The sequence below is a fragment of the Mobula hypostoma genome, chromosome 23, assembly GCF_963921235.1.
Source record: "Mobula hypostoma chromosome 23, sMobHyp1.1, whole genome shotgun sequence".
Taxonomy (NCBI): Eukaryota; Metazoa; Chordata; class Chondrichthyes; order Myliobatiformes; family Myliobatidae; genus Mobula; species Mobula hypostoma.
Window position 1 is genome coordinate 3,813,008 of NC_086119.1, and position 24,027 is coordinate 3,837,034.

General features: G+C 61.2%; 1 protein-coding gene across 3 annotated transcripts in view; it reads right to left on the reverse strand.

The window, feature by feature from the left end:
• The window catches only part of slc43a2a (solute carrier family 43 member 2a), an 82,442-nt gene that overhangs the window by 6,037 nt on the left and 52,378 nt on the right, over positions 1 to 24,027 (reverse strand). For 2 of the 3 annotated variants that reach the window (XM_063031043.1, XM_063031042.1), the window contains exons 8-12: positions 12,422 to 12,621; positions 11,136 to 11,282; positions 6,068 to 6,209; positions 4,405 to 4,579; positions 890 to 963 (exon numbers count right to left, since the gene is read on the reverse strand). In XM_063031043.1, the coding sequence (XP_062887113.1) occupies positions 890 to 963; positions 4,405 to 4,579; positions 6,068 to 6,209; positions 11,136 to 11,282; positions 12,422 to 12,621 (738 nt within the window). The remainder of the gene's footprint in view (positions 1 to 889; positions 964 to 4,404; positions 4,580 to 6,067; positions 6,210 to 11,135; positions 11,283 to 12,421; positions 12,622 to 24,027) is intronic. The other variant, XM_063031044.1, reaches the window with a different exon arrangement.

Consider the following 24,027-nt stretch of genomic DNA (forward strand, 5'->3'; position numbering starts at 1 on the left):
TCTGAATTGTTTGCTGCTAATTTGAGCAATCACTATTTCTCTGCAAGTTATTTATATTCTAGAACATAGCGCAGTACAATAGAGAGGACAGTGGAGGCCCCTCTTGTGCCAACCTTCCAACCTACTCTAAAGATCTATCTAACCTTTCCCTCCACACAGCCCTCCATTTCTCTATCATCCATGTGCCTAAGAGTCTTTTAAAGGCCCCTAATGTATCTGCCTCTCCCACCACTCCTGGCAGAGCATTCCACGCATCCCAACTCACTGTGTACCAAACTTACCTCTGACATGCTGCCGAGACGTTCCCCTGGTAGCAGCCATTTCCACCCTGGGGTAAAGCCTCAGGCTTTCCACTCGATCTATGCCTTTTATCATCTCCATCAAGTCACCTCTCATCCTCCTTTGCTCCGAAGAGAAAAGCCCGAGCTCACTCAACCTTTCCTCATAAGACACGCTCTCTAATCCAGGCAGCATCCTGGTTACTCTCCTCTGCATCCTCTCTAAAGCTTCCACATCCTTCCTGTAGTGAGGCGACCACAACTCAGCACAATATTCCCAGTGTGATCTAACCAGGGTTTTATACAGCTGTTAACCAATTTTAATGATTGACCAGCTTACCTTCATATTTCATCTCTTCTGCCCCAATTGTTTTTTTATTTGCTTTCTGTTGGTTTTTAGAAGCTTCCCTATCCAATGTCGTACATCTCACCACAACACCATGCCTGCCAGCAACACCCTGCCCGTGCCCCGGCCCGCTGGCAACATCCCATAAGCACAAGGAACACATTCACCTTGCCAAAAGGCAGAGGCATCCACTGCGTGCACAGCAACCCAGCCTCCAGCTTCGTGCCCTACCCAGCGTCGCCTGAACCCTTTCCACAGCACTTACACTGCAGCGTAGAGTCCGCCCACTGCCGAGTGTATGAAGCCTCGAACCACCGTGTGCAGGATGAAGGAGAAAATCTGTGAGATGGAGAGAGAGCTCAGCGAGGAGTTAATGGGCAATACCCATTCCTACAGAGATCACAGCACAGCGACCAGGCTCTCCCCATCCTTCCCCACTCCCAGCCTCTACCGTGGCAGCTGGGAGCAACACACCAACCAGGTTCCCTCCACAACTGCCACAGCGACAGGGAGGGGAGGGGAGGGCAACTCAGTACACAATGCAAAAATACAGGCCTCCCTGAGCACTGGAGTGTGACCCTCCCTCAGTACCACCCCTCCCACGGTGTGACCCTCCCTCGGTACCACCCCTCCCACGGTGTGACCCTCCCTCAGTACCACCCCCTCCCACAGTGTGACCCTCCCTCAGTACCACCCCTCCCACGGTGTGACCCTCCCTCGGTACCACCCCTCCCACGGTGTGACCCTCCCTCGGTACCACCCCTCCCACGGTGTGACCCTCCCTCAGTACCACCCCCTCCCACAGTGTGACCCTCCCTCAGTACCACCCCTCCCACGGTGTGACCCTCCCTCGGTATCACCCCTCCCACGGTGTGACCCTCCCTCGGTACCACCCCTCCCACGGTGTGACCCTCCCTCGGTACCACCCCTCCCACGGTGTGACCCTCCCTCGGTACCACCCCCTCCCACAGTGTGACCCTCCCTCGGTACCACCCCCTCCCACAGTGTGACCCTCCCTCGGTACCACCCCCTCCCACAGTGTGACCCTCCCTCGGTACCACCCCCTCCCACAGTGTGACCCTCCCTCGGTACCACCCCCTCCCACAGTGTGACCCTCCCTCGGTACCACCCCTCCCGCAGTGTGACCCTCCCTCGGTACCACCCCCTCCCACAGTGTGACCCTCCCTCGGTACCACCCCTCCCGCAGTGTGACCCTCCCTCAGTACCACCCCTCCCACAGTGTGACCCTCCCTCAGTACCACCCCCTCCCACAGTGTGACCCTCCCTCAATACCACCCCCCACAGTGTGACCCTCCCTCAGTACCACCCCTCCCACAGTGTGACCCTCCCTCAGTACCACCCCTCCCACAGTGTGACCCTCCTTCAGTACCACCCCTCCCACGGTGTGACCCTCCCTCAGTACCACCCCTCCCACGGTGTGACCCTCCCTCGGTACCACCCCCTCCCACAGTGTGACCCTCCCTCAGTACCACCCCTCCCACGGTGTGACCCTCCCTCGGTATCACCCCTCCCACAGTGTGACCCTCCCTCGGTACCACCCCTCCCACGGTGTGACCCTCCCTCGGTACCACCCCCTCCCACGGTGTGACCCTCCCTCGGTACCACCCCCTCCCACAGTGTGACCCTCCCTCGGTACCACCCCCTCCCACAGTGTGACCCTCCCTCGGTACCACCCCTCCCGCAGTGTGACCCTCCCTCGGTACCACCCCTCCCACAGTGTGACCCTCCCTCAGTACCACCCCCTCCCACAGTGTGACCCTCCCTCAATACCACCCCCCACAGTGTGACCCTCCCTCAGTACCACCCCTCCCACAGTGTGACCCTCCTTCAGTACCACCCCCCCCACAGTGTGACCCTCTGTACCACCCCTCCCACAGTGTGACCCTCCCTCAGTACCACCCTCCCACAGTGTGACCCTCCCTCAGTACCACCCCTCCCACAGTGTGACCCTCTGTACCACCCCTCCCACGGTGTGACCCTCCCTCGGTACCACCCCTCCCACAGTGTGACCCTCCCTCAGTACCACCCCCTCCCACAGTGTGACCCTCCCTCGGTACCACCCCTCCCACAGTGTGACCCTCCCTCAGTACCACCCCTCCCACAGTGTGACCCTCCCTCGGTACCACCCCTCCCACAGTGTGACCCTCCCTCAGTACCACCCCCTCCCACAGTGTGACCCTCCCTCGGTACCACCCCTCCCACAGTGTGACCCACCCTCAGTACCACCCCTCCCGCAGTGTGACCCTCCCTCAGTACCACCCCTCCCACAGTCTGACCCTCCCACAGTCTGACCCTCCCTCGGTACCACCCTCCCACAGTGTGACCCTCCCTCGGTACCACCCCTCCCACAGTGTGACCCTCCCTCGGTACCACCCCTCCCACAGTGTGACTCTCCCTCAGTACCACCCCTCTCACAGTGTGACTCTCCCTCGTTACCACCCCTCCCACAGTGTGACCCTCCCTCAATACCACCCCCCACAGTGTGACCCTCCCTCAGTACCACCCCTCCCACAGTGTGACCCTCCTTCAGTACCACCCCCCCCACAGTGTGACCCTCTGTACCACCCCTCCCACAGTGTGACCCTCCCTCAATACCACCCCCCACAGTGTGACCCTCCCTCGGTACCACCCTCCCACAGTGTGACCCTCCCTCAGTACCACCCCTCCCACAGTGTGACCCTCTGTACCACCCCTCCCACGGTGTGACCCTCCCTCGGTACCACCCCTCCCACAGTGTGACCCTCCCTCGGTACCACCCCCTCCCACAGTGTGACCCTCCCTCGGTACCACCCCTCCCACAGTGTGACCCCCCCTCAGTACCACCCCTCCCGCAGTGTGACCCTCCCTCAGTACCACCCCTCCCACAGTCTGACCCTCCCACAGTCTGACCCTCCCTCGGTACCACCCTCCCACAGTGTGACCCTCCCTCGGTACCACCCCTCCCACAGTGTGACCCTCCCTCAGTACCACCCCTCCCACAGTGTGACTCTCCCTCAGTACCACCCCTCTCACAGTGTGACTCTCCCTCGTTACCACCCCTCCCAGTGTGACCCTCCCTCAATACCACCCCCCACAGTGTGACCCTCCCTCAGTACCACCCCTCCCACAGTGTGACCCTCCTTCAGTACCACCCCCCCCCACAGTGTGACCCTCTGTACCACCCCTCCCACAGTGTGACCCTCCCTCAATACCACCCCCCACAGTGTGACCCTCCCTCGGTACCACCCTCCCACAGTGTGACCCTCCCTCAGTACCACCCCTCCCACAGTGTGACCCTCTGTACCACCCCTCCCACAGTGTGACCCTCCCTCAGTACCACCCCCCCCACAGTGTGACCCTCTGTACCACCCCTCCCACAGTGTGACCCTCCCTCAGTACCACCCCTCCCACAGTGTGACCCTCCCCCGGTACCACCCCTCCCACAGTGTGACGCTCCCTCGGTGCTACCCCTCCCACAGTGTGACCCTCCCTCGGTACCAACCCTTCCACAGTGTGACCCTGCCTCGGTACCACCCCTCCCACAGTGAGACCCTCCCTCAATACCACCCCCCACAGTGTGACCCTCCCTCGGTATCACCCTTCACAGTGTGACACTCGCTCGGTACCACCCCTACCCACAATGTGACCCTCCCTCAGCACTACCCTTCCCACAGTGTGACCCTCCCTCAGTACCACCCCTCCCACAGTGTGACTCTCCCTCAGTACCACCCCTCCCACAGTGTGACCCCCCCTCGGTACCACCCCCCACGTGCTGGTTACCTGCAGAGGGAGGTTGGGGATGAGGCAGGTGACTCCGAAGCCCACCAGCAGGATGTTGGTGAAGACGAAGGCCCGAGTGGCATTGGTGATCTTCTGAATCTTTCGGTCCCGTTTCTTCCCGGCCGGCCTGGGGGGTCGGGGGGTGCAGGGGTCAGAGGGATTGTCCTGAGGGATCCTGTGGACATTCCCAGATTACTGCACCACCCGCCCCTCCACTCTCCCCATGCCAGCTGCACTGCCTCATCCCTCCCTCTCCGTCCGCTCCACATCCCTCACCCTCCGTCTGCTCCACTTTCCTCACCCTCCGTCTACTCCACATCCCTCACCCTCTGCCCGCCCCAGATCCCTCATCCTCCGTCCACTCCACATCCCTCACCCTCCGTCCGCTCCACTTTCCTCACCCTCCGTCCGCCCCACATCCCTCACCCCCCGTCCGCCCCACTTTCCTCACCCTCCGTCCGCCCCGCATCCCTCACCCTCCGTCCGCCCCGCATCCCTCACCCTCCGCCCGCCCCACATCCCTCACCCTCCGCCCGCCCCACATCCCTCACCCTCCGCCCGCCCCAGATCCCTCATCCTCCGCCCGCCCCAGATCCCTCACCCTCCGTCCGCCCCACATCCCTCACCTTCCGTCCGCCCCAGATCCCTCATCCTCCGTCCACACCACATCCCTCACCCTCCGCCCACCTCACATCCCTCACCCTCCGTCCGCCCCACATCCCTCACCCTCCGTCCGCCCCACATCCCTCACCCTCCGTCCACACCACATCCCGCACCCTCCGCCCACACCACATCCCGCACCCTCCGCCCACCTCACATCCCTCACCCTCCGTCCACACCACATCCCTCACCCTCCGTCCACACCACATCCCTCACCCTCCGCCCACCTCACATCCCTCACCCTCCGTCCACACCACATCCCTCACCCTCCGTCCACACCACATCCCTCACCCTCCGCCCACCTCACATCCCTCACCCTCCGACCACCTCACATCCCTCACCCTCCGACCACCTGACTTCCCTCACCCTCCGACCACCTGACTTCCCTCACCCTCCGTCCACACCACTTCCCTCACCCTCCGTCCACACCACTTCCCTCACCCTCCGTCCACACCACATCCCTCACCCTCCGCCCGCCTCACTTCCCTCACCCTCCGTCCACCTGACTTCCCTCACCCTCCGTCCACTCCACATCCCTCACCCTCCGCCCACCTCACATCCCTCACCCTCCGTCCACCTGACTTCCCTCACCCTCCGTCCACCTAACTTCCCTCACCCTCCGTCCACACCACATCCCTCACCCTCCGTCCACACCACATCCCTCACCCTCCGCCCGCCCCAGATCCCTCACCCTCCGTCCACCCCACATCCCTCCCCCTCTGTCCGCCTCTCTTTCCTCACCCTCCGTCCGCCTCACATCCCTCACCCTCCACCCGGTCCCCTTACACTCCCCTTCCCTTGTCTAACCCTCCCCTCCCTCTTACGCTCCCTACAACCAGCCTCTCCTTGCCCTCACCAGCCCCTCGCTGACGGGTTGTGGTTGTGGCGGGTTGGCACTGTACCCGGGAGGGGCAAGTGCCCAAAGGGTGCGGATGGGGTTGTGCCCAGCCTGACTTGCTACGGAGGATCTCTTGCTGCCGCCTCGCCTCACCCAACCACCTACTTGGCGCCAGCCGGCGGCTCCTTCTCGGCGGAGTCAGTGTCCTCGCAGTCCCTTAGCCGCCAGTCCATGATGTAGCCGATCACCGGCGCCGTCATCAGGCACAGGAGCTGCAGCACGCCGAAAATGGACGAGTACAGGCTGACTGTGGGGGGAGCACGGACCCAGTTAGTCACCGACACCAACCCCACTCACAGGCATTGACCCCACACACACAGGCATGCACCCTCCCCCTGAGCAAACACACGATTCCAGCCAGCCCCGGAACAGCAGTGACCCTCCCTCAGTACCACCCCCACCCCCACAGTGTGACCCTCCCTCAGTAACACTCCTCACCCCTCCCACAGTGTGACCCTCTTTCAGTACCACTCCTCCCACAGTGTGACCCTCCCTCAGTACCACACCTCCCACAGTGTGACCTTCCCTCGGTACCACCCCCCCCCCACAGTGTGACCTTCCCTCGGTACCACCCCTCCCTCAGTGTGACCCTCCCTCGGGGTAGGGTACCTTTGCCCTGGCCCATTTCCATCAGGAAGGTGTGCAGGGACACAGTCTTTGGGAACAAGCAGCACCGTACCCCTCCGTCAATGGGGCACATACCCCACCCCTCCTGTCCGACAGCTGACCCCAGATCAGAGTGTGGCAAATCCCACCAACCCACTCCACTCCACCCCATCCTGGGCCCTTACCCGTCTCCATCACTGCCACCGCCAGTCAGAGAGCAGCAGATCATGGGGGGGGGGGAGGGAGGGGACAGGGAGGGGAAGGGATGCAGAAAGAGGCAGGGTGAGCAGCCGACAGGGAAGTTGGGGACAGAGCAGGAGAGAGAGAGAGAGAGAGAGAGAGAGAGAGAAGATGCATTAACAGAGCAGCGAGCAGACACATTCCTCCACCGATGCAGGGAAAAGCCCAAAGAGAACACCGCACAAATGGAGATCCGCAGCAATACCAGCAAACAAGAGTTATCAGCAGCCAAGGAGGAGATGGATGATGCAGTGAAGACCCAGCAGGCTTCCCCCTCCTGGCCGTGTCTGAACACTCGACTGGGCTGTGTCCCCTCTGAGAACAGCGTCCGGTGTCACAGAACACAGATCCACCTGCTCACCCCCTCCCGAGAGGCTGTCTCTGACCCCAGGGGGAGGGGGTGTAGATGATGCTCTGTCTCCACATACAGGGTGTTTGATCTCCCTTTCCCAGCCCCTGCACTGTAACAGGCCCTACGGTTGAACTTGTCCATGCTAGACAAGCTGCCGACCTGGCCTTCTCCCATTTGCCTCTGAACCGTTCCTATCTGATCAAAAGCATTGTGATTGTACCTGCCTCTACCACTTCCTCTGACAGCTTGTCCCACACACCCACCACCACCTGTGAAACGTTGCTCTGAAGGTCCCCTCTAAAACCAGAGGCCTAAGTTGAGACAGGAAAGATTTAATCTCCCTGGGGGATGAAAAAAAACAGCACTCACGATTTTATAAACCTCCGGCGCATTACCCCGAGCCTCATTCACCTCAGGGATACAAACCCCAGCCTGCCTAGACTCTCCTTGTAACTCACACCCTCTGTCTCAGTAACCCTCTGCTCCGTTTCCAGTTTAATTACATTGTTCCTTTAGCCAGCAGACCAGAACTGAGCACAAGAGTTTAATTATTCTAGTAAGGAACGGGACGTGGTCCCTCATGGTAGCTTCATAAAGAAGATTAAAGATTAGCTGTATTTGTCACGTGCACGTGGAAATGCAGAGGCAAATACTATCCAGACATTTGCTGGGGGCAACTCACAAGTGTCAACAATGTTTCCAGCATCAACATAGCACGTCCACAACTTGCTAACCCCAACCCGTCATGTGGTGGAAACTGGAGCACCCGGAAGAAACCCACACGGTCAGACAGCAGATTCATTTAAAGTTCAAAGTAAATTTATTATCAGAGCACATATACGTCACCATATACAACCCTGAGATTCAGTTTTTGTGGGCATACTCAATAAATCCATAGAATAATATAACCACAATAGTAACAGTGAAAGACCGCACCAACGGGGTGTTCAACCCAAATGCAGAAGACAACAAACTGTGCAAATACAAAAAGAAAGAAATAATAATAAATAAATAGCAATAAATATTGAGAGCAGGGGATGAAGAGTGCTTGAAAGTGAGTACATAGGTTGTGGGAACAGTTCAGTGATGGGGCAAGTGAAGTTCAGTGAAGTTATCCTCTTTGGTTCAGGAGTCTGATGGTTGAGGGGTAATAACTGTTCCTGAACCTGATGGTGTGAGTCCTGAGGCTCCTGTACCTTCTATCTGATGGCAGCAGTGAGAAGATCGCGTGGTCTGGACTGTGGGGTTCCTGTTGGTTGAGGGGTAATAACTGCTCCTGAACCTATTTACCACGTGTACATTGAAACAGTGAAATGTGTCATGGGAGGGACGCGCAAACTCCCCACACACAGTGGCAGGAATGGAACCCCAATCAGTGGTGCAGAATGCAACGGTGAATTGATAGTTTGCATTCTGAGCTGGTTTGCCCACAGGTGACCAAGTTGAGAATAAGGGGTAGGCCATTTAGAACGGAGTCGAGGAAAAGCTTTTTCACCCAGAGAGCTGTGGATCTGTGGAATGCTCTGCCTCAGAAGGCAGTGGAGGCCAATTCTCTGGATGCTTTCAAGAATGAGTTAGATAGAGCTCTTAAAGATAGTGGAATTAAGGGATATGGGGAGAAGGCAGGAACTGGATACTGATAGTGGATGATCAGCCATGATCACAGTGAATGTCGGTGCTGGCTTGAAGGGCCGAATGGCCTACTCCTGCACCTGTTGTCTATTGAGACAGTGGGCAGTGGTGGAGAGGTGTTATCCTGGCTGGAGATCTGTGACCAGTGCTGCTCTGCAGGGATCAGTGTTGGGATCTCTGCTGATGAAAATGATCAGCGAGCTGATGAAAATCTCGAGAGGTGGGTTAGTAAGTTTGCAGATCAGTGGAGTTGTGGACAGTACAGGGGGCTGTCAAAGCAAGAAGCCGATCAGTTATAGATATGGGCAGAGAATGGCAGATGGAGTTTAATGCGGGCAAGTGTGAGGTGTTGCATACTGAGCAGATGATTTGAAAGGAGAAAGTATACGGTTAATGGCAGGATCCTTAACAGTATAATGATGTACAGAGGGATCTCAGGGCCCCTGGGATGTGCTGGTTGTTGACACAAACGACACATTTCACTGTATGCTTTGTTGGAATTGCGATAAATAGATCCAAGACTATCCCTCCCGGAGAGGGGGAGAGGTGATGCAAGTAGATAGCGTGTAGATGAAGTGTGTGGTGCGCTGGTTTTCATCGCTGGGACAAAGGAAATGAGAGTAAAGAACTCAAGATGAAGCTGTATAAATCATTAGTTAGGCTAAACAGAGTGTGCAGTTCTGGCCGGTTCATTACAGGAAGGATGTGGAGATTCTGGACAGGGTGTGGAAGAAGTTTACCAGGATGCTGTCTGGATTAGAGGGCACGTTCTATCCGGAGAGGCTGTACTAACTTTGGGTTGCTTTCTGTACAGCAGAGACTGGGGGGAGACTTGATACAAACTGGTAAAGTGACGTCACGCTAGTGTAGTGGCTAGCATAATGCTTTACAGTGCTAGTGACCTGGGTTCAGTTTAGACACTGTCTGTAAGGAGTTTGTACGTTCTCCCTGTGACCGCCTGGGTTTCCTCCACGTGCTCCAGTTTCCTCCCACATCCCAAAGACGTGCTGGTTATGGTCAGTGAGCTGTGGGCTTGCTATGTCAGCATTGGAAGTATGGAGACACGAGGGCCAGCCCCCCCTCGCCCAGGGTTGTGTTGTCACAAGTGAGGCATTTAAACGTACAATTGACAAATAAAACTAATCTTTTAGACATGGAGAGCCAAAATCTCTTACCCCAGGATAGAACAGTTATGCTTAAGGCTTTTAGACAGGCAATTGAATACACCGAGAATGGAGGGTGGGTGTGGATCACAGTCAGACAGCACTGTAATACAGAGACAGCCCTTTGGCCCATGTAGTTTGCCCTATCTGGAGAGGTTGTTAACCAGGCAGCAGGCCGCCTCGATTCCCATTCTTGGCCTCCTGCCGATCAGCCAATGCTCTATCCATGCTTGTATCTTTCCTGTAATACTCTGGGCTCTTATCTCGTTAAGTAGCCTCATGCGCGGCACCTTGTAAAAGGTCTTCTGAAAAGCAACACCTATTGACTGTCCTGTGTCTATTCTGCTTGTTATTTCCTCAAAGAATTTCAACAGATTTTTCAGGCAGGATTTCCCCTTAAGGAAGCCATGCTGACTTCGGCCTATTTTGTCATGTGCCTCCAAGTACCCCAAAACCTCATCCTTAGTGATTACACCAACATCTTTCCAACCTCCAAAGTCAGACTAATTGGACGATAATTTCCTTTCTTTTCCTTCCCTCCCTTCTTGAAGAATTGAGTGATGTTTGCAATACCTGTCCTCAGGAACCATTCCAGAATACAGTGCTTCTTGAAATATCACTGCTAATGCCTCCACAATCTCTTCAGCCACCTCTTTCAGAACCCTGGGGCGTAGTCCCTCTGACTTATCCACCTTCAGACCTTTCAGTTTCCCAAGCATCTTCTCCCTACGACACTCACTTCTACTCCCGACACTCTCGAATTTCTGGCACACTGCTAGTGTCTTCCACAGTGAAGACTGAACCAAAATACTTCCTGGGTTTGTCCACCATTTCCTTGTCCCCATTACTACCTCCAATAATGGAGTCATCTTCCAGCGGTCCAATATCCACTCTTGCCTCTCTATTATTCTCTATATATCTGAAAAAATATCTTTTGGTATCCTCTTTGATATTACTGGCTAGCTTACCATATTTAATATTTTCTCTCCTTATGTTTTCTTTAGTTCTCTTCTGTTCATTAAAAGCTTCCCAATCTTCTACCTTCCCACTAACTTTTGCTATCCGCTCTCTTTTGCTTTTCTGCTGTCTTTGACTTCCCTTGTCAGCCACTGTTGCCTCATCCTCTCTTTCGAACACTACTCCCCAGCCCGGACCCTCCCCGGAGGCTGAGGGGACCAACCTGTGACCATGTCGCCCTCCACCAGAAACTCAAGGATGTTGTTCATGGCGCCCATGTAGAAGATGAGACGGAGCTGAGTGACACACATGGTGACCAGGCTCAGGATGTAGACGGGGCTGAAGATGCTCTGCATGAAGGAGGTGGAATCTGCGGGGGAGACAGACACACCATCAGAGATCACACGGCATGGAAACCAGGCCCTTCCGCCCACCTGCCCTGTGCTTACCCTAACCCTATACAGAGAAGTCCACTTTACATTGAAATATGTGCTGAAATATATCGTTTGTGTCAGCAAACAGCACAGTGCAAGGATGTGCTGGAGGCAGTCCGTAAGTTTACAGTGCCAGCATGCCCTGAACTCACTAATGCCAACCAGTCCTTCCTGGACTGTGGGAGGAAAGCAGAGCACGCAGAGGAAACACACCCAGTCAGCAGGAGAACATACAGAGGAATTGAACGCAGGTGCTGTAAAGCTTTACGCTAGCCGCTACACTAACATGCCGCAGAAAGGCTTCCAGTCCGGGTGCCTGCCTGACTCTCTTTGAGAAGCTGCGATCGGGTAAACCTCGCGTTGCTCTCGAGGGTGGCATGGTAGGGTAACACTTCCCAGTGTCAGCAATTGGGGTTCATCTCCCACTGCTGTCTGCAAGGAGTTTGTACGCTCTGCCCGTGACCGCGTGGGTTTCCTCTGGGTGCTCCGGTTTCCTCCCACAGTCCAGAGACCTACAGCTGAGGGTTACTGAGCTGTGCAGACGCTATGTTGGCGCCAGAAGCTCGGCAATACCTGCGGGCTGCCCCCAGCGCATCCTCGGACTGTGTTAGTCGTTAACGCAAGCTGAGGCATTTCACTGCGCCTCGATGTTCATGTGCCAAATAAAGTCAATTGTTACCTTGTTCCACTGTGTGGAAAAGTTGCCCTTCAAGCTCCCCTCCTCTCTCACCTTAAATCTATGCCCTCTGATTCCCCGGTCTGGGGAATTTACCCTCTCCATGGCTTTATACACTCCTGTAGGGTCACCTCTCAGACTCCCGTAGGGTCACCTCTCCGTCTCCTATACCAGTATAGGCTTGGAACATGGATTGTTCCACAAAGCCAACAAAAAGGCAGACATAGCTGGGACCCATACCTGTGGCTACACCTTCAGTTTGGAGGAAGGTGGGAGGAGCCAAAGGAGAAATTATTAAGAGTAAGGACTAATTCCGCTAGACGGAGGAGAGTGGTGGTAGAGGGGAACTGGTTACCCTGCCGAGGTGCCCCAGGGGCTGGGGTCCCAGGTCAGACCTACCTTGCTCCTGGTTCTGGCACTTGAGCTCCAGGTCGAAGGTGGAGAGGCAGAGTTTGTTTCCGTCCTGCACACACAGCTTGTCCTGGGGCTTCATGGAGTTGCCAAGGCTGAGGCGGCGGCCTACTGTCGTCACCTGGCGGTAAAACTGTTTCCCCGTGATCTTGTGGTCAAAGCCCAGCCAGCTGAACTTGATCTTCACCCTGGGGGACGGGGGATGGAGGAGAGTGGGAGCAAAGCATAGTTAGACAGAGACACAGACAGACAGACAGAGAGACAGAGACAGACACAGAGAGACAGACAGAGAGACAGAGACACAGAGAGACAGACAGAGAGACAGAGAGAGACAGACAGAGAGACAGAGTGACACAGGGAGACAGAGACAGAGAGAGACAGAGAAACAGACAGACAGAGCACAAGAGTGTAGTTAGGGAGGGAGGGAGGGAGGGAGGGGGAAGGACAGAGGAAGAATTAGAACAGATGAGAGGGAAGCAAATGGTGGGGGCAAAGAGCTGGGCTTGGGAATCAGTCTGAATCCTGAGCTGTGTGAGGGTGGAGGACAGGGTGTGGGAGGGGAAGGACAGGGTGTGGGAGGGGGGACAGAGTGGGGGGGAAGGACAGAGTGTGACGGGGAAGGAGAGGGTGTGGGAGGGAAGGAGAGGTTGTGGGAGGGAAGGTAGGGTGTGGGGGGGAAGGACAGGGTGTGGGGGTAATGACAGGGTGTGAGGGGAAGGACAGGGTGTGGTGGGGAAGGACAGGGTGTGGTGGGGAAGGTAGGGTATGGGGGTAATGACAGTGTGTGGGAGAGAAGGACAGGGTGTTGGGGGGAAGGACAGAGTGAGGGGGAGGACAGAGTGAGGGGGGAGGACAGAGTGTGGGGGGGAAGGACAGAGTGTGGACAGGGTGTGGGGAGGGGGAAGGACAGGGTGTGGGGGGGAAGGACAGGGTGTGGGAGGGAAGGTAGGGTGTGGGGGGGAGGTGGGGTGTGGGGGTAATGACAGGGTGTGGGGGGAAGGAGAGGGTGAGGGGGAGGACAGAGTGAGGGGGAAGGACAGGGTGTGGGAGGGGGAAGGACAGGGTGTGGGAGGGGGAAGGACAGGGTGTGGGGGGGAAGGACAGGGTGTGGGGGGGAAGGTAGGGTATGGGGGTAATAGTGTGTGGGAGAGAAGGACAGGGTGTTGGGGGAAGGACAGAGTGTGGGGGGAAGGAGAGGGTGTGGGGGGGGAAGGACAGGGTGTGGGAGGGAAGGTAGGGTGTGGGGGGGAGGTAGGGTGTGGGGGTAATGACAGGGTGTTGGGGGGAAGGACAGAGTGTGGACAGGGTGTGGGGGGGGGAAGGACAGGGTGGGGGGAAGGACAGGGTGTTGGGGGAAGGACAGGGTGTGGGGGGGAAGGACAGGGTGTGGGAGGGAAGGTAGGGTGTGGGGGGGAGGTAGGGTGTGGGGGTAATGACAGGGTGTGGGGGGAAGGACAGAGTGTGGACAGGGTGTGGGGGAAGGAGAGGGTGAGGGGGAGGACAGAGTGAGGGGGAAGGACAGGGTGTGGGAGGGGGAAGGACAGGGTGTTGGGGGGAAGGACAGGGTGTTGGGGGAAGGACAGAGTGTGGGGGGAAGGAGAGGGTGTGGGGGGGAAGGACAGGGTGTGGGAGGGAAGGTAGGGTGTGGGGGGGAGGTAGGGTGTGGGGGTAATGACAGGGTGTGGGGGGAAGGACAGGGTGTGGGGGGAAGGACAGGGTGTGGGAGGGGGAAGGACAGGGTGTGGGGGGGAAGGACAGGGTGTGGGAGGGGGAAGGACAGGGTGTGGGAGGGGGAAGGACAGGGTGTGGGGGGGAAGGACAGGGTGTGGGAGGGGGAAGGACAGGGTGTGGGAGGGGGAAGGACAGGGTATTGGGGGGAAGGACAGGGTGTGGGAGGGGGAAGGACAGGGTGTGGGGGGGAAGGACAGGGTGTGGGGGGGAAGGACAGGGTGTTGGGGGAAGGACAGAGTGTGGGGGAAGGAGAGGGTGGGGGGAAGGACAGGGTGTGGGAGGGGGAAGGACAGGGTGTGGGAGGGGGAAGGACAGGGTATTGGGGGAAGGACAGGGTGTGGGAGGGGGAAGGACAGGGTGTGGGGGGGAAGGACAGGGTGTTGGGGGAAGGACAGGGTGTTGGGGGAAGGACAGAGTGTGGGGGGAAGGAGAGGGTGTGGGGGGGAAGGACAGGGTGTGGGAGGGAAGGTAGGGTGTGGGGGGGAGGTAGGGTGTGGGGGTAATGACAGGGTGTGGGGGGAAGGACAGAGTGTGGACAGGGTGTGGGGGGAAGGAGAGGGTGTGGGGGAGGACAGAGTGAGGGGGAAGGACAGGGTGTGGGAGGGGGAAGGACAGGGTGTGGGGGGAAGGACAGGGTGTGGGGGGGAAGGTAGGGTATGGGGGTAATGACAGTGTGTGGGAGAGAAGGACAGGGTGTTGGGGGAAGGACAGAGTGTGGGGGGAAGGAGAGGGTGTGGGGGGGGAAGGAGAGGGTGTGGGGGGGAAGGACAGGGTGTGGGGGGGAAGGAGAGGGTGTGGGGGGGAAGGACAGGGTGTGGGGGGGAAGGACAGGGTGTGGGGGGGAAGGTAGGGTATGGGGGTAATGACAGTGTGTGGGAGAGAAGGACAGGGTGTTGGGGGAAGGACAGAGTGTGGGGGGAAGGAGAGGGTGTGGGGGGGGAAGGACAGGGTGTGGGGGGGGAAGGACAGGGTGTGGGGGGGAAGGAGAGGGTGTGGGGGGGGGAAGGACAGGGTGTGGGGGGGAAGGAGAGGGTGTGGGGGGGAAGGACAGAGTGTGGGGGTAAGGAGAGGGTGTGGGGGGGGAAGGACAGGGTGTGGGGGGGGAAGGACAGGGTGTGGGGGGAAGGAGAGGGTGTGGGGGTAATGACAGTGTGTGGGAGAGAAGGACAGGGTGTTGGGGGAAGGACAGAGTGTGGGGGGAAGGAGAGGGTGTGGGAGGGAAGGAGAGGTTGTGGGAGGGAAGGTAGGGTGTGGGGGGGAAGGACAGGGTGTGGGAGGGGAAGGACAGGGTGTGGGAGGGGAAGGACAGGGTGTGGGAGGGAAGGTAGGGTGTGGGGGGGGAGGTAGGGTGTGGTGGGGAAGGACAGGGTGTGGGAGGGAAGGTAGGGTATGGGGGTAATGACAGGGTGTTGGGGGGAAGGACAGAGTGTGGGGGGAAGGACAGAGTGAGGGGGAAGGACAGAGTGAGGGGGGAGGACAGGGTGTGGGGGGGAAGGACAGAGTGTGGACAGGGTGTGGGGGAAGGAGAGGGGGAGGGGGAGGACAGAGAGGGGGAAGGACAGAGTGTGGGAGGGGGAAGGACAGAGTGTGACGGGGAAGGACAGGGTGTTGGGGGGAAGGACAGGGTGTGGGGGTAATGACAGGGTGTGGGGGGAGGTAGGGTGTGGGAGGGGAAGGACAGGGTGTGGGAGGGAAGGTAGGGTGTGGGGGGGAGGTAGGGTGTGGTGGGGAAGGACAGGGTGTGGGAGGGGAAGGACAGGGTGTGGGAGGGGAAGGACAGGGTGTGGGGGGGAGGTAGGGTGTGGGGGGGAAGGACAGGGTGTGGGAGGGAAGGTAGGGTGTGGGAGGGAAGGTAGGGTGTGGGGGGGAGGTAGGGTGTGGGGGGGAGGTAGGGTGTGGTGGGGAAGGACAGGGTGCGGGAGGGGAAGGACAGGGTGCGGGAGGGGAAGGACAGGGTGTGGGAGGGAAGGTAGGGTGTGGTGGGGAAGGACAGGGTGTGGGGGGGAAGGACAGGGTGTGGGGGGAGGGACAGGGTGTGGGGGGAGGGACAGGGTGTGGGGGGAGGGACAGGGTGTGGGGGGGAGGTAGGGTGTGGTGGGGAAGGACAGGGTGTGGGAGGGAAGGTAGGGTGTGGGGGTAATGACTGTGTGGGAGAGAAGGACAGGGTATTGGGGGGAAGGACAGAGTGAGGGGGGAAGGACAGGGTGTGGGGGGAAGGACAGGGTGTGGGGGGAGGGACAGAGTGTGGGGGGAAGGACAGAGTGAGGGGGGAAGGACAGAGTGTGGGGGGAAGGACAGGGTGTGGGGGGAGGGACAGAGTGTGGGGGGAAGGACAGAGTGAGGGGGGAAGGACAGAGTGAGGGGGGAGGACAGAGTGTGGGAGGGGGAAGGACAGGGTGTGGGAGGGGGAAGGACAGGGAGTGGGAGGGGAAAGGACAGGGTGAGGGGGAGGACGGGGTGTGGGAGGGGGAAGGAAAGGGTGAGGGGGGGAAGGACAGGGTGAGCGGGGGAAGGACAGGGTGTGGGGGGGAAGGACAACGTGAGAGGGGGAAGGATAGGGCGTGGGGGGGAGGACAGGGCGCGAGGGGAAGGACAAAGTGTTGGGGGGGAGGACAAGGTGTTGGGGGTGAGGACAGGGTGTGGGGGGGAGGACAGGGTGTGGGGGGGAAGGACAGGGTTTGGTGGGGAGGACAGGGTTTGGTGGGGGGAAGGACAGGGTGTGGGAGAGGGGACAGAGTGTGGGGGTAAAGGACAGGGTGTGGGGGGGAGGACAGGGTGTGGGGGGGAAGGACAGGGTTTGGTGGGGGAAGGACAGGGTTTGGTGGGGGAAGGATAGGGTGTGGGAGAGGGGACAGAGTGTGGGGGTAAAGGACAGGGTGTGGGGGGAAGGACAGGGTGTGGGGGGAGGACAGGGTGTGGGGCGGGAGGTCAGAGTGATGGGGGGGGAGGACAGAGTGTGGGGGTCAGTCTGAATCCGGAGGGGTGGAAAGGGGGAGGACAGAGTGTGGGGGGGTGAGGACAAGGTGTGGGGGGGAGGACAGAGTGCAGGGCGGAGGACAGGGTGTGGGAGAGGGGACAGAGTGTGGGGGGGGAGGACAGAGTGAGGGGGTGAGGACAGGGTGTGGGGATCAGTCTGAATCCGGAGGGGTGGAAGGGGGGAGGACAGAGTGCCGGGGGGGGGAGGACAGGGTGTTGGGGGGGAGGACAGAGTGAGGGGGGGAGGACAGAGTGTGGGGGTCAGTCTGAATCCGGAGGGGTGGAAGGGGGAGGACAGAGTGCCAGGGGGGAGGACAGGGTGTTGGGGGGGAGGACAGAGTGAGGGGGGGAGGACAGAGTGTGGGGGTCAGTCTGAATCCGGAGGGGTAGAAGGGGGGAGGACAGAGTGCCGGGGGGGGGGAGACAGGGTGTGTGGGGAAGGACAGGGTGAGGGGGGGAAGGACAGAGTGTGGGGGGGAGAACAGGGTGTGGGAGACGGGGAAGGACAGGGTATTGGGGGAGGACAGGGTGAGGGGGGAGGACAGGGTATTGGGGGGAGGACAGGGTGAGGGGGTGAGGACAGGGTGAGGGGGTGAGGACAGTGTGTGTGGGGAAGGACAGGGTGAGGGGGGAGGACAGGGTGTGGGGAGGACAGGGTGTTGGGGGGGAGGACAGGGTGAGGGGGGAAGGACAGACTGTGGGGGCGAGAACAGGGTGTGGGAGAGGGGGAAGGACAGGGTATTGGGGGGAGGACAGGGTGTGTGGGGAAGGACAGGGTGAATGGGGAGGACAGAGTGCGGGGGGGAGGACAGGGTGAGTGGGGGAGGACAGGGTGTTGAGGGGGAGGACAGGGTGAGGGGGGGAAGGACAGGGTGTGGGGTGGGGAGGACAGAGTGAGGGGGGGAGGACAGAGTGTGGGGGTCAGTCTGAATCCGGAGGGGTGGAAGCGGGGAGGACAGAGTGCCGGGGGGGGGAGGAGAGGGTGTGTGGGGAAAGACGGGGTGAAGTGGGGGGGAGGACAGAGTGTGGGGGGGAGAACAGGGTGTGGGGGGAAGGACAGGGTGAGGCGGGAAGGACAGAGTGCGGGGGGAGGAGAGGGTGTTGAGGGGGAGGACAGGGTGAGGCGGTGAGGACAGGGTGTGTGGGGAAGGACAGGGTGAGGGGGAGGACAGGGTGTGGGGAGGACAGGGTGTGGGGAGGACAGGGTGTTGGGGGGGAGGACAGGGTGAGGGGGAGGACAGAGTGCGGGGGGAGGACAGAGTGCGGGGGGGAGGACAGGGTGAGTGGGGGAGGACAGGGTGTTGAGGGGAGGACAGGGTGAGGGGGGGAAGGACAGGGTGTGGGGTGGGGAGGACAGAGTGAGGGGGGGAGGACAGAGTGTGGGGGTCAGTCTGAATCCGGAGGGGTGGAAGCGGGGAGGACAGAGTGCCGGGGGGGGGAGGAGAGGGTGTGTGGGGAAAGACGGGGTGAAGTGTGGGGGAGGACAGAGTGTGGGGGGGAGAACAGGGTGTGGGGGGAAGAACAGGGTGAGGCGGGAAGGACAGAGTGCGGGGGAGGACAGGGTGTGGGGAGGACAGGGTGTTGGGGGGGATGACAGGGTGTGTGGGGAAGGACAGAGTGAGGGGGAGGACAGGGTATTGGGGGGAGGACAGGGTGAGGGGGTGAGGACAGGGTGTGTGGGGAAGGACAGGGTGTGTGGGAAAGGACAGGGTGAGGGGGGAGGACAGGGTGTGGGGAGGACAGGGTGAGGGGGGAAGGACAGAGTGGGGGCGAGAACAGGGTGTGGGGAGGAGAACAGGGTGTGTGGGGAAGGACAGGGTGAGGGGGAGGACAGGGTGTGTGGGGGAGGACAGGGTGAGGGGGGGAGGACAGGGTGAGGGGGGAAGGACAGGGTGTTGGGAGGGAAGGACAGGGTGTTGGGGGGGAAGGACAGGGTGTTGGGGGGAGGACAGGGTGAGGGGGGGAGGACAGGGTGTGGGGGGGTAGGACAGGGTGAGGGGGGGAGGACAGGGTGAGGGGGGGAGGACAGGGTGTGTGGGGGAGGACAGGGTGTTGGGAGGACAGGGTGTTGGGGGGGAGGACAGGGTGAGTGGGGAGGACAGAGTGCGGGGGGGGAGGACAGAGTGCAGGGGGGAGGACAGGGTGTGGGGAGGACAGGGTGTTGGGGGGGAGGACAGGGTGTGTGGGGAAGGACAGAGTGAGGGGGGAGGACAGGGTATTGGGGGGGAGGACAGGGTGTTGGGGGGAGGACAGGGTGAGGGGGGAGAACAGGGTGTGGGGAGGAGAACAGGGTGTGTGGGGGAGGACAGGGTGTTGAGGGGAGGACAGGGTGAGGGGGGGAAGGACAGGGTGTGGGGTGGGGAGGACAGAGTGAGGGGGGGAGGACAGAGTGTGGGGGTCAGTCTGAATCCGGAGGGGTGGAAGCGGGGAGGACAGAGTGCCGGGGGGGGGAGGAGAGGGTGTGTGGGGAAAGACGGGGTGAAGTGTGGGGGAGGACAGAGTGTGGGGGGGAGAACAGGGTGTGGGGGGAAGAACAGGGTGAGGCGGGAAGGACAGAGTGCGGGGGAGGACAGGGTGTGGGGAGGACAGGGTGTTGGGGGGGATGACAGGGTGTGGGGGGAAGGACAGGGTGAGGCGGGAAGGACAGAGTGCGGGGGGAGGACAGGGTGTTGAGGGGGAGGACAGGGTGAGGGGGTGAGGACAGGGTGTGTGGGGAAGGACAGGGTGAGGGGGAGGACAGGGTGTGGGGAGGACAGGGTGTGGGGAGGACAGGGTGTTGGGGGGGAGGACAGGGTGAGGGGGAGGACAGAGTGCGGGGGGAGGACAGAGTGCGGGGGGGAGGACAGGGTGAGTGGGGGAGGACAGGGTGTTGAGGGGAGGACAGGGTGAGGGGGGGAAGGACAGGGTGTTGGGGGAAGGACAGGGTGTTGGGGGGAAGGACAGGGTGTGGGGTGGGGAGGACAGAGTGAGGGGGGGAGGACAGAGTGAGGGGGGGAGGACAGAGTGTGGGGGTCAGTCTGAATCCGGAGGGGTGGAAGCGGGGAGGACAGAGTGCCGGGGGGGGGAGGAGAGGGTGTGTGGGGAAAGACGGGGTGAAGTGTGGGGGAGGACAGAGTGTGGGGGGGAGAACAGGGTGTGGGGGGAAGAACAGGGTGAGGCGGGAAGGACAGAGTGCGGGGGAGGACAGGGTGTGGGGAGGACAGGGTGTTGGGGGGGATGACAGGGTGTGTGGGGAAGGACAGAGTGAGGGGGAGGACAGGGTATTGGGGGGAGGACAGGGTGAGGGGGTGAGGACAGGGTGTGTGGGGAAGGACAGGGTGTGTGGGAAAGGACAGGGTGAGGGGGGAGGACAGGGTGTGGGGAGGACAGGGTGAGGGGGGAAGGACAGAGTGTGGGGGCGAGAACAGGGTGTGGGGAGGAGAACAGGGTGTGTGGGGAAGGACAGGGTGAGGGGGAGGACAGGGTGTGTGGGGGAGGACAGGGTGAGGGGGGGAGGACAGGGTGAGGGGGGAAGGACAGGGTGTTGGGAGGGAAGGACAGGGTGTTGGGGGGGAAGGACAGGGTGTTGGGGGGAGGACAGGGTGAGGGGGGGAGGACAGGGTGTGGGGGGGTAGGACAGGGTGAGGGGGGGAGGACAGGGTGAGGGGGGGAGGACAGGGTGAGGGGGGGAGGACAGGGTGTGTGGGGGAGGACAGGGTGTTGGGAGGACAGGGTGTTGGGGGGGAGGACAGGGTGAGGGGGGAGGACAGAGTGCGGGGGGGGGAGGACAGAGTGCAGGGGGGAGGACAGGGTGTGGGAAGGACAGGGTGTTGGGGGGGAGGACAGGGTGTGTGGGGAAGGACAGAGTGAGGGGGGAGGACAGGGTATTGGGGGGGAGGACAGGGTGTTGGGGGGAGGACAGGGTGAGGGGGGGAGAACAGGGTGTGGGGAGGAGAACAGGGTGTGTGGGAAAGGACAGGGTGAGGCGGGAAGGACAGGGTGAGGGGGTGAAGGACATGAGGGGGTGAAGGACAGGGTGAGGGGGTGAAGGACAGGGTGTTGGGGGAGGACAGGGTGAGGGGGGAATGACAGAGTGTTGGGGGGAGAACAGGGTGAGGGGGAAGGACAGGGTGTGGGGAGGAGAACAGGGTGTGTGGGGAAGGACAGGGTGAGGGGGGGAGGACAGGGTGTCGGGGGGGAGAACAGGGTGTCTGGGGAAGGACAGGGTGAGGGGGGGAGGACAGGGTGTTGGGGGGGAGGACAGGGTGTGTGGGGGAGGACAGGGAGGACCGGGTGTGTGGGGGGAGAACAGGGTGGGGGGGAAGGACAGAGTGTTGGGGGGAGAACAGGGTGTCTGGGGAAGGACAGGTGTTGGGGGTGAAGACAGGGTGAGGCGGGGAGGACAGGGTGTGTGGGGGAGAACAGGGTGTGTGGGGGAGAACAGGGTGTGTGGGGGAGAACAGGGTGGGGGGGAGGACAGGGTGAGGGGGGGAGGACAGGGTGAGGGGGGAAGGACAGGGTGAGGGGGAAGGACAGGGTGTTGGGGGGGAGGACAGGGTGTTGGGGGGGAGGACAGGGTGTGTGGGGGAGGTCAGGGTGAGGGGGGAGAACAGGGTGTTGGGGGGGAGGACAGGGTGTGGGGGGGAGGATGGGGTGGGGGGGAGGACAGGGTGTTGGGGGGAAGGACAGGGTGTTGGGGGGAGGACAGGGTGTGGGGGGGTAGGACAGGGTGAGGGGGGGAGGACAGGGTGAGGGGGGAGGACAGGGTGTTGGGGGGGAGGACAGGGTGGGGGGGAAGGACAGAGTGTTGGGGGGAGAACAGGGTGTCTGGGGAAGGACAGGTATTGGGGGGAGGACAGGGTGAGGGGGGGAGGACAGGGTGCGTGGGGGAGGACAGGCTGTTGGGGGGAGGACAGGGTGAGGGGGGGAAGGACAGGGTGAGGGGGGGAAGGACAGGGTGTTGGGGGGGAGGACAGGGTGTGTGGGGGAGGACAGGGCGAGGGGGGGAGGACAGGGCGAGGGGGGGAGGACGGTGTTGGGGGGGAGGACAGGGTGTGGGGGGGAGGATGGGGTGGGGGGGACGGCCAGCGGGTTGGGGGGGAAGGACAGGGTGTTGGGGGGAAGGACAGGGTGTTGGGGGTAGGACAGGGTGTGGGGGGGTAGGACAGGGTGTGGGGGGGAGGACAGGGTGTTGGGGGTGAGGACAGGGTGAGGCGGGAAGGACAGGGTGTTGGGGGGAAGACAGGGTGGGGGGGAAGGACAGAGTGTTGGGGGGGAGGACAGGGTGTGTGGGGAAGGACAGAGTGAGGGGGGAGGACAGGGTATTGGGGGGGAGGACAGGGTGTTGGGGGAAGGACAGGGTGAGGGGGGGAGAACAGGGTGTGGGGAGGAGAACAGGGTGTGTGGGAAAGGACAGGGTGAGGCGGGAAGGACAGGGTGAGGGGGTGAAGGACAGGGTGAGGGGGTGAAGGACAGGGTGAGGGGGTGAAGGACAGGGTGTTGGGGAGGACAGGGTGAGGGGGGAATGACAGAGTGTTGGGGGGAGAACAGGGTGAGGGGGAAGGACAGGGTGTGGGGAGGAGAACAGGGTGTGTGGGGAAGGACAGGGTGAGGCGGGGAGGACAGGGTGTCGGGGGGGAGAACAGGGTGTCTGGGGAAGGACAGGGTGAGGGGGGGAGGACAGGGTGTTGGGGGGGAGGACAGGGTGTGTGGGGGAGGACAGGGAGGACCGGGTGTGTGGGGGGAGAACAGGGTGGGGGGGAAGGACAGAGTGTTGGGGGGAGAACAGGGTGTCTGGGGAAGGACAGGTGTTGGGGGTGAAGACAGGGTGAGGCGGGGAGGACAGGGTGTGTGGGGGAGAACAGGGTGTGTGGGGGAGAACAGGGTGGGGGGGAGGACAGGCTGAGGGGGGAATGACAGGGTGTTGGGGGGGGAGGACAGGGTGTTGGGGGGGAGGACAGGGTGTGTGGGGGAGGTCAGGGTGAGGGGGGAGAACAGGGTGTTGGGGGGGAGGACAGGGTGTGGGGGGGGAGGATGGGGTGGGGGGGAGGACAGGGTGTTGGGGGGAAGGACAGGGTGTTGGGGGGAGGACAGGGTGAGGGGGGGAGGACAGGGTGAGGGGGGGAGGACAGGGGGGGGGGGGGTAGGACAGGGTGAGGGGGAGGACAGGGTGAGGGGGGAGGACAGGGTGTTGGGGGGGAGGACAGGGTGGGGGGGAAGGACAGAGTGTTGGGGGGAGAACAGGGTGTCTGGGGAAGGACAGGTGGTGGGGGGAGGACAGGGTGAGGGGGGAGGACAGGGTGCGTGGGGGAGGACAGGCTGTTGGGGGGAGGACAGGGTGAGGGGGGGAAGGACAGGGTGAGGGGGGGAAGGACAGGGTGAGGGGGGGAAGGACAGGGTGTTGGGGGGGAGGACAGGGTGTGTGGGGGAGGACAGGGCGAGGGGGGGAGGACAGGGCGAGGGGGGAGGACAGGGCGAGGGGGGGAGGACGGTGTTGGGGGGGAGGACAGGGTGTGGGGGGAGGATGGGGTGGGGGGGAGGACAGGGTGTTGGGGGGGAAGGACAGGGTGTTGGGGGAAGGACAGGGTGTTGGGGGTAGGACATGGTGTTGGGGGTAGGACAGGGTGTGGGGGGGTAGGACAGGGTGTGGGGGGGAGGACAGGGTGTTGGGGGTGAGGACAGGGTGAGGCGGGAAGGACAGGGTGTTGGGGGGAGGACAGGGTGGGGGGGAAGGACAGAGTGTTGGGGGGAGAACAGGGTGTCTGGGGAAGGACAGGTGTTGGGGGGAGGACAGGGTGAAGGGGGGAGGACAGGGTGTGGGGGGGTAGGACAGGGTGTGGGGGGGTAGGACAGGGTGAGGGGGGGTAGGACAGGGTGAGGTGGGGTAGGACAGGGTGAGGGGGGAGGAC